This window comes from Cupressus sempervirens, chromosome 7 (genome assembly GCF_028749045.1).
Source record: "Cupressus sempervirens isolate cs-2001-9-10 chromosome 7, ASM2874904v1, whole genome shotgun sequence".
Lineage (NCBI taxonomy): Eukaryota > Viridiplantae > Streptophyta > Pinopsida > Cupressales > Cupressaceae > Cupressus > Cupressus sempervirens.
In genome coordinates, this window is record NC_143124.1 from 835,291,179 (window position 1) to 835,302,079 (window position 10,901).

The following is a 10,901-nucleotide window of genomic DNA, read 5'->3' on the forward strand; positions in this document are numbered from 1 at the left end:
AAAACCCTACAAAACATCCAACAAATAGCACAAAACAAAAATGAAAATAAATAAGAAACACAGAAAGAAAGAAAGAATATAGAACCCAAACATAAGCCATCTTCTTAAGATCTTTCATAGCTTGAATCTCCCTCACAACAAGAGTAGCCCCAAAATTCTTCCAAACCATGGTGTTTGTCTTCCTATTGAGTCTTCCCCTCATTCTTTTTATAGGCCCGTCAACATCATCTTGTTGTTCTTTGTCTTTTCTATTTAGATCCATTTCAAGATGAGTACCCTGCAAATCCATCTTGCCTTTACCTTTTGTAATCTTCGAATGGAAGAATCAAGATATTGTCCCTATTCTTTACAATTTTGCCTTCCCTCAAAATCCTTCAACTACACTTCATTTTTGCAAACTATTCTCCAAGAAATCCACCTTCTCTCCAGGGGAAATAAATTAATTGTAAACCAAGGTATCAAATGGCGAAGTGAGATCAGTTTATCCTTTCTTTGGAGAGGATGCCAAAGCACAAGTTTCTACCACTAGCATAGCTAGGTTTGGCATGATGCACTTTCGAACAAGATCTCGACATGAAAATTAATGCATTGTGATTAAAACTTATAATAAACATATGGTATAAAATTTGCCTTCACTTTACTCTAAATAGCTCATACTATCATTGACCATTTTAAACACTCTCATTGTAGTATGTTTTTTAGTATCAACTATATTTGTGTTCCATTTTCATTCTACCATAATTATATAAGATCCTATAATCAAGAGCTATTCATAAACCATCCCACACATGCGGTTTATGACCATAATAAGACCTAATCATAAGCTAATATTCATTATGTAAAAATCTATAAATATATGTCAAAGGTAAATGAAAAAGAAATATCTGTGACCATGTATATGTTGTATCTCACAAACGATATATATAAGTTTGTGGTATCTCCCAAACTATATATGGTACCTAATCCTTAAGTGTCGTATAGATGTAGTTTATGACCACAATCAAGACCGAATCATAATTTTAATGTCCATAATGTAAGAATCTATACAAAAAATCTCAAGTTAGCATCATATTGAAATATATATTACCATTTATATGTGGTGTCTGAAAAATTGTAGAAACAAACTACAAATTATTATTTTTTGAATCAAACATAGTGGAATAATAGATTAGAGATGGGTACTCAAAATCACTATTTATTACAAGTACAACACATTACAATACTAATGAAGAAAATATAAAACAATATCTAAAATCAGATAATTTTCTTAACTTATAAATTTTGAGTAAAGTCTTGATATAAAGAAAACTTGTCTTATAATTAAATGATATGGCAAAAAATTCTAATAACCATATTACATTCATCAAAACATTTTTTAAAAACCATATTACATTCAAAGTCTATCTGAAGGTGAGTGGTAATTCAATCTAAATAAGCACAACTAACTATAAAATCAAATACATTATTACAATAAACTAAAAGTAGAAGCACATATATAAGTTTGTGCCTCATTTTGAGTATCTTTTTTTTTTAATAATGAGAACTCTTTTATTTTCTACACTTTTATTGGATGAACAAGAATTTTAAATATCTGCTGCTTGATCTCCTTGTGAGAATATGTAAACCCATCTCCAAATATATAGTAAAATTGCACTCCTCTGGTACTATTGACACATATCTTTTCCCATTCAACAAAATTAATATTTGATTTAAAAAACTCTCTTGTCAATTCTCTCAATAAGTTATTATTGAGTGTGACGATTTGATTGATGGCCTCGCTTTCTGAACAATTTGGATGATCACCCTTATAACAAGAAATAGCTGAGGCAATCTTTCCATGGAGCCTCTCATCCTGCAATAAAATTAGATATACATAAATATTTGATTTTTCAAAATATCTTTTTTTAATTTTTTATTTCTATAAAAGGGAAAAGAGTAAAACCTCAAAATCTTTTATATCATCAATCAACCGCATACACACTTGCATGAGTTTAAAAAATCTAGATTTGTCAAGGTATATCTTCTCAATATCATCATCGCATAAATTAGGAGATGCTAGTAGCACAGTAGGTAGAAATATCGGTCCAAATCCAACACATAGTTCAGCAGACTTCATGTACTCATTGTAGGTTGGAAAATATCCTGTCAGTTTCCAGCGTGCCTCCTCAAAGCAGGCTTCTATATAATCTGCCCACTGAAATACAATATAATGTATATGTTAAACTAATCATCTAAATTCATCCCATTGTCATTATAATCATGTTTTACTTGTAAAGATTTGTAGCAATTTAAAATATAAATACCAATACAAATATTTCTTATATTGATATTGTACTAGTTCAACCTAAAATGCCATACTATTATTTTAGCAATTATAATATATTATTATAAATATATACTTTTAAAATTGATAAGAAAGAAATATTTTTAAGAGCAAGTAAATTTTGATATTGCTATTGGGATTTAACTTTATATCTATTTTTGAGTCAAACTCATCTACCCCACTCATGTAGCCCATATGTCATGAGAATGAATGGAACATTTAACACCTATTAAATCTAGGGTATGTGTAATGGTTCCAAATTCCTATAAATCTCAAGCATCTAATATAGAGTTTTATTTGACCTCTCAATTTCTATAGAATCTATATAAGACTTTAAAAAACATGCATAAAGGGTATTGGAGAAGTATACATACCACTTTTGTAAAAAAAGGCATCATGTCACGTCCTTGATATTTAGTAGCATCTATTGCCATTTCATGAACTTTTTTAGAAATAAATTCAAAGCATGTCTTCAAGTTGTTGGGAATATTTTCTATAATAGAAACATCCCAATTTTTAGAAATGGCATCTTTAATACATTTGAGATACTCAAGTGTTGCATAGTCATCAAAGATGTCATCCAGTATTGTAATAAGTGTAGTGGACTTTGCAATAGCTATTCTACTACTAGAAAACTCCAACTCATCTGTAGAGGCAACTGCCCAAAAAAGATATTCAATATATCGCTCCCTTGTTGCAATCAGATTGGAGATGCCAGATTCAACCCACCAACTGCTATGAAAACTAGTATTTATTAGAAACATTCTAAAATTAACAAAAATTTGAAATAATATAAATTTTAAGATATGATAAATTTTAAAGATATAATCATAGGCAACATAGAGTGAAAAATGGGAAAATGAAACTCAAAATTTATATAATTATGTCACCATTATTTATTATAATTATTTTTTATTGTCAAAACATAAATTAAATTTTAGAAAACAAATCAATTTTAGAAATTATTGAGAATATATAGTAAACTAAAACATGATCTTTTCAAGCTCTTGGAAAGAATGAATTGTTTTCTTGGAATAGTTTTTATGCCTTAAAGGTTATAGTAATATGTATGGAATATTATTGAAAATAAAACATTCTAGATATTTCTTTGTAACTTGAAAAATTACCTTGAGAGATTTTTCATCTCCAGCTTATATTGAAATTGTAGTATATTAAAATCCAATTTTGCAAGTTCTAAAATCCTTTTGTCTTTCAACCTAAAAATATTAATAAAAATATATAGTTAATTTAAATAAATAAATAAATAAAACTTAAAAATAAAGGAACAATATTTTAGTTCTACCTGTCATTATCTAGATCACAGATTTCTATGAAATTCCACGCCTCCCATCTAGTAAAGGTTCGAGGCCATTCATATGTAAGAGCATACTCCACCTATATAAGAAAGAAAAATTAAAAATATATAATTTAATAGTCAAATTCTAGTTTATAGTTGTTTAAAATACACAGTTTTAAATTATTTGTAATTAAAAAATATAAAGACTAGAATGAATCACCTCTTTAATAAAACTCCTGTTAAATGCATCTCCAGAAATTTCTAATAATTCTTTAAGGTATCTAGTGCTAAATGCTTTAGCCTCTTCCATAATGATTTCTCCAGGGAATGCCAAACTAGATAGTCTGAACAGGTTGAGCATACTTCTCATCACTTTCTCTTCCTTATTAGTGTCCTCATCGTTATTGTCTTTATTTTCTCCACAGAGGACGAATGCCCCAGTATTGTCCTTGAAATTGTACAACGTGTCTTCTCACCATACACAACGTAAGGAGTTATTGAGATACAGATAAATATATCAAGAAGTAAAGATAGAAATTTGATTTTATCAATACACCTTGATATTAGAATTGAATGTTCCTTCAAAATAACAATCAAGATAAATACATGATATGTTTCTCAAAAATATCGAGGAGAAACTCATGCTCCATAGATTTTCAAAATGTGTTAATTGGTATAACTGTAGAAGATCTGATGCTGCGATCAAAGTATTCTTAAAAGGAAAACTTCAGTTCCACCGCTGTTCACAGGAATTACAATTAAAACTTTCATGCATAGTTGTTAGATTGCATAGTTATCGGCATTCTTTTGTAGTTTGTTAGTAGTTTCTTTTTAAATTCCTAAATTTGCTCTTTAGCAAGGCATGGAATAATGCTAAAACCACTGTCAGAACTCCAGATCTATATTTTGATCTATGTGTTAGGGATTAGTTTTAACAATTTTCTTATTTGAATAAATGTATTGGCTGAACAACAATTGTGGTTGGAATAATATATGAGTTTTTTTTCTCTACAGTAAAATAGAGCCCCCCCTGTTCTGAATATTATCATTTTAATTATTATGTTGCTACTGTTGTCTAAATCCTACATTTGGTATCAGAGCTGAAGGTGTTTGAAAGATAGCAGCATGCAAAGCATGGCAAACAATTTGCAAATCTCAGAGTTTGATGGATTTGATTACCAATATTGGTCAATCAAGATAAAGACTTTTTTGATTGGGAAAGATTATTGGGAGATCGTTGAATCTGGATATGAAGAGCCTGTAGATTGGAATACTCTCCAACCTAATGATAGGAGATTGAAGAAAGAAGCTGAGAAGAAGAATGCAATGGCATTGTTTCACATCCAGATGGCTCTTGATAAGAACTTGTTTCACCGAATTGCTGATGCACAAACAGCAAAAGAGGCCTGGAAGACTCTAAAATATGCTTACCATCGCAATGATCAGATCAAGGTTGCGAAGCTACAATACTTGAAAAGAGAATATGAGAACTTGAAGATGAAGGAGACAGAGAGTGTGGGAGATTTATGTGTGAGAGTGAAAGATGTGACTCATAAAATGGCCACTTTGGGTGAATCTATTGCTCAAGAGTAAATAATACAAAAGGTATTGAGATCTCTAACCCGAAGATGGAATATTGTAGTAATTGCTATAGAAGAAAGCAAGAATTTAGCTACCATGGAGTATGATGAATTGGTTGGATCTCTTATATCACATGAGGATAGAATAAGGGACACATCTACCAATGTTAATGAGAAGGCTTTTGCTTCCCAATTGCAAATTTCAAAGAACAATGGTGCTAGCAGTAATAATAACAAGAATAAAGGCTCGGGAAGGGGCCAAAATCAGATTTTTCCAAGAAGATCTAGAGGAAGAGGAGGTGCTCAAGGAGGAAGAGGTAGAGGCAAATTTGATAAAAGGAACATCCAATGCTATCATTGCAATAAGTATGGACATTTTGAGAAAGTGTGTAGACTGAAATTAGGTAACAATAATGCAAATTATGCCCAACCAGATGAGGATCCTTTCTCAGGTAATTTATTTTTGTGTTATGGGAAAGGTGAAAGTAATGTGAATGATGTTTGATATTTGAATTTTGGATGCTCTAACCATATGTCTGGTAACAGTGAAATATTTTCAAAGCTTGATGATGGTTATAGATCCAATATTACCCTTGGTAATAACAATATTGTGGATGTTGTGGCCAAAGGAGCCATGGATGTTCAAACAAAAGAAGGTATGAAAAGTGTTCAAGATATTTATTATACTCCCAAGTTGGAGCATAATTTATTGAGTTTTGGGCAGCTATGTGAGAAGAATTATAGAGTGGTATTTGAGAACATGAAATGTACTATCTATGCTAAGAATCAGAGAAATAAAGTGATTACAGTTGTTCCTATGACAAAGAATAGGATGTTCCCTTTGAAGTTTGGTGAAAATGACAACCAGCTTGTCAATATGGCCTATGAGGACAAAATTTGGTTGTGGCATCTCAAGTATGGCCATTTGAATTTCAATAGTTTGAAGAATCTAACATCAAATGCATTTGTTCTTGGATTGCCTAAGGTTGACGAACATAGAATAATTTGTGAAGGGTGTGCAAAAGGGAAGCATGCAAGAGAATCATTTCAAAAAGACAATGCATGGAGGGCCCAACACCCACTTCAACTTATTCATTTAGATATTTTTGGTCCTATGCGAACACAAATATTTCATTACTTGTATTGATGATTACTCACGCATGTGTTGGGTGTATTTTTTGAAGACTAAGGATGAAGCCTTTGATACATTTAAGAGGTTTAAAGCTCGTGTAGAGACTGAGAAAGGGAACACAATTAGATGTTTGAAAACAGATCGTAGAGGAGAGCTTTGCTCAAAAGATATTCAGAATTTTTGTGAGATGAATGGGATCAAAAGACAACTCACAATTGCATACACACCCCAACAGAATGGAGTGGCTGAAAGAAAGAACCATACTATAGTAGAAAAGGCAATGAGCATGTTACAAACCAAGGGTTTGAACAATTCTTATTGGGCTGATTCAGTTGCTACAGCCATATATATTCTCAACAAGAGTCCTACAAGTGCCCTACACAAGATGACTCCATATGAAGCATGGTATGAGAAAAAGCCTAACGTAAATCATTTTAAAGTTTTTGGTTGTTTGGCTTATGTTCGCATCCCTGATCAGAATAGGCAAAAGCTAGATGCTAAAAGTGAATCATGTATTTTTGTGGGCTATAGTGAGGAAAGCAAAGCTTATAGATTATTCAATCCTATTACTAATGAGATTGTTGTTTCAAGAGATGTGATTTTTGATGAAGGGGGAGTTTATGGTCATCAAAAACAACATGTTGGAAAGCCAAAATCAGTTTTGAATGATGATGATATTGCTGATAATGATAATGAGTAGCCAACTGATGGTTGTATTTCAAGATCACCAAGCCCACCAAGAAACCCCTCACCAATACCAATAGCAAGTCCATCTTCAAGTCCTCCAAGAAAGGTAAGAAGATTGAATGATATCTATGAGAGATGTCAAAATCAAGCGCATGGAGAAGATCTAATAGGTGAGATAGTAAATTTTTCATTACTTGCTAAAGCTGATTTTGAGCCATCATGTTTTGAAGATGCATGTTCTAATGAGCTTTGGATACAAGCAATGAATGAAGAGATGGATTTCATTGATAGGAATGAAACATGGGAGCTTGTAGATCTTCCACATAAGAAGAAGAAGATTGACACAAAATGGGTCTATAAGATCAAGTATAATAGTGATGGGAGTGTTGAAAGACACAAGGCAAACTTGGTTGCTAAAGGTTTCACTCAAAGGTATGCCATTGATTATGAAAAAAACTTTTGCACCAGTAGCAAGACAAGAAACTATTAGGATGCTAATCTCTCTTGCAGCTCAAAAAAATGGAGTGTTCATCACATGGATGTGAAAAGTGCCTTCTTGAATGGGTACTTAGAAGAAGAGGTATATGTGGGACAACCACACGGTTTTGAGATTGAAGGCAAAGAAGATTATGTCTACAAGTTGAAGAAGGCTTTGTATGGCCTCAAGCAAGCACCACATGCATGGTATGCAAGAATAGATGGATATTTTCAGTAGAATGGCTTTCAAAGAAGTAAGAGTGAACCTACCCTTTACTACAAACAAGAATGTAATGAAATTCTCATTGTGAGTTTGTATGTTGATGATTTGTTATATATGGGTAGTAGTTCAAAGATGAAAGATGAATTTAAAGTTGCTATGATGAATGAGTTTGAGATGAAAGATTTAGGTCTCATGAAGTACTTTCTTGGCATGGAAGTTTATCAAGGTAAAGATGAAATTTTTATTTGTCAAAAAAAGTATGCAAAAGATATGTTGAAAAAATTTGATATGGCTGATTGTAAACCTCTTTCCACTCCAATTGCTCATGGAGTTACATTATGTAGAGATGATGGTGCTGAAATTGTTGATGAGACATCATACAGGAGCATTGTGGGGAGTTTGATGTTTTTAACTCACACAAGGCATGATATTGCTTATTCAGTTTCATTGGTTTCAAAGTATATGACAAATCCATTAGAGGAACATATGAAGGCAGCCAAGAGAATTTTGAGGTATGTGAAAAGCACGGTAGATTTTGGCATTTACTATTCTTCTAATAAGTTTGAGCTTGTTGGCTTTAGTGATTCAGATTGGGGAGGTTGTTTGGATGACCGAAAATCTACATCTGGTAATTGTTTTTCTTTGGGTTATGGTTTAATTACATGGAGTTCAAAGAAGCAAAGTATGGTTGCTCTCTCTTTTACAGAAGCGGAATATGTTGTGATCACTTCAGTTGGCACACAAGCTTTATGGCTTAAAAGGCTTCTTGAAGAAATTAGAGAGATACAGGTTCAGCCTACTGTGATTTTTTGTGACAACATAAGTGCCATTAAATTGGCCAAGAATCCGGTTCATCACAGCAGGACCAAACACTTTGATCTGAAACAACATTTCATGAGAGATTTGGTACAAAATAAAGCGGTTGAGTTGAAGTACATCAGTACAAAGGAGCAAATCGCAGACATCTTCACAAAAGTAGTTGCAAAATATCAGTTTTTGGCACTCAGAGATCGAATTGTTAGTCCTCTTAGCATCAAGGGGGAGTATGTAGAAGATCTGATGCTGTGATCAAAGTATTCTTAAAAGGAAAACTCCAGTTCCACCGCTGTTCAGAGGAATTATAATTAAAACTTTCGTGCATAGTTGTTAGATTGTATAGTTATCGGCATTCTTTTGTAGTTTGTTAGTAGTTTCTTTTTAAATTCCTAAATTTGCTCTTTAGCAAGGCATGGAATAATGCTAAAACCACTGTCAGAACTACAGATTTATATATTGATCTATGTGTTAGGGATTAGTTTTAACAATTTTCTTATTTGAATAAATGTATTGGCTGAACAGCAATTGTGGTTGGAATAATATATCAGTTTTTTCTCTCTGCAGTAAAACAGAGCCTCCCCTGTTCTGAATATTATCATTTTAATTATTATGTTTCTGCTGTTGTTTAAATTCTACAATAACACACCACAAATAAAGAGAAAAAAATACCTGGGGACACGTCATAACGATGGAGTCGAAGTATTCTGAGTCCCAACGCTGTGGCATTCAAATGTTTTGTAGCTCTCTTGCAGCCTAATCCTATACCCACAGTTCGATCCCAAGAGCTGCACCCATTGTACATAGAATTTTAGTACAATTTCTAATTTTAGGTTTAACAATCCAAATGTTAGCATTAAGAGAGAATAGGGTTTTAACAGACCGGTAAACGTAATCAAGAGCTTCTTTAATCTCAGCCTGAAAATATCGCTCAATGCCAAGGCATTGCAATGCATCAACCATCTCGAGCCGCTCAATTAGATCGCCATCTCCAGTTTGCATTTCTTTTAACAAGATTTTGACTTGTTTCACAAGTGTTTCAGCACGTTCACGGTATTCAGGTTCCTGAAAGATGATTGTAGAAAGAAAAATAGGAATACAGATAGAAAAATAGCAGAAGATTGTAGAAAGGAAAATAGGAACACAGATAGTTACTTACCCCGTACGGCATCTCCATAGATTGAACAAAAGCATCGGCCCACTCATTAAATGCATGGGCTGGAATGGAAGAAACAGAAGAAATGTGGTCTCCTTTCAAATTCGACATCGCAGAAGCACTAAAGATAGTTTCTCTTCAAATAAATATGATATTCAAATGTTTAATGTTTGTGCTCAACTCTTCAAGGATACTGCTATTTATAATGCTCTTCGTACGCTTTGGCTATCCTCTGAAATTAACGGATTCTGGTATAAAATGGTAATTGTCTCCATCTACACTCCGAAACAAAAAAAAAGGATCTTCAACTTTGAAATTATGCTTGGTAGCTCGGATCCATGAGTCAAATTCAACTTTGACGGTCGATCTCGTCGTATTCCGGGTCCGGTAGGTGTTGTGGTCTCCTCTGAGACTTGCTGGCAGCTACGTTGCTCAAGTTTGTTGTCAATTTGGGGTCCCATGTGGATAGCTGTGGAGGGCTTTGACGGCTAAATCTGATCCTTTTAAGAAGTTCATTGAGTTATGGGTTAATGGGAAGGTCACCCTTGGTAGAGTTTATTTTCATGTTTAGTTAGAAGCTATCACTATTGTGACAAGTTTGAGAATGAAGGCAAAGGTAATGCCTTAAAACTTAAAAGACAAATTATAAGGAGGATTTCAAGAGTTTATGTTATCATAGAGAAAAAATGTCAACACTTCAAAAGAGAGGAGTTTTTCTCTATGTGCAAAGATACATTTGAATGTTCACACCCTGTTGGTTCTTAATTTGGTAAGATTTTAACAATCCTTTGAGATCATGATCAGTACTTCCAGACATGTCATTAGGACCAAGTGCCAAGACATTTAGTCTTCTTCACTTTGAATTCTGCAAGATTCAAGCGGGTATACCATGAAATTTATTATCACTTCCTTCTCTAACAATATTTTATCATAAATTCTATTATACTAGAAAATAGCCTCTAAATCTCCTAATTCATTGACAAAAGAACTATTAGATAGCTAATTCTCAAGATCTTAAACCTCTCTAAACCAAGCATAGGCTAATCCTTTTCAGATCTTCATCATGAATTAAAATATTAAATATTTTTATTTATGAATTTGACACTATGTAGTTTTTAATGATTTGCTCAACTTCAAGACATGACTAGTGTTTTATTCATCTAGGTTATCTACTCATAAAATTTGACACCAACACTTTAGATCTATTTCCTTA

At 32.9% G+C, this 10,901-nt stretch overlaps 1 protein-coding gene across 1 annotated transcript; it reads right to left on the bottom strand.

Moving 5' to 3' along the window:
- Positions 1-1,340: 1,340 nt before the first annotated feature.
- LOC149549982 (longifolene synthase-like) lies at positions 1,341-9,866 on the bottom strand. Its single transcript, XM_089793168.1, has 9 exons — positions 9,692-9,866; positions 9,416-9,597; positions 9,205-9,320; positions 3,841-4,088; positions 3,627-3,718; positions 3,451-3,540; positions 2,698-3,055; positions 1,943-2,194; positions 1,341-1,852 (listed from the first exon to the last, which is right to left on the bottom strand). Exons 1-9 carry the CDS (start codon positions 9,797-9,799, stop codon positions 1,556-1,558), a joined length of 1,743 nt encoding a protein of 580 aa, XP_089649294.1. The 5' UTR covers positions 9,800-9,866; the 3' UTR covers positions 1,341-1,555.
- Between the last annotated feature and the right edge of the window lie 1,035 nt (positions 9,867-10,901).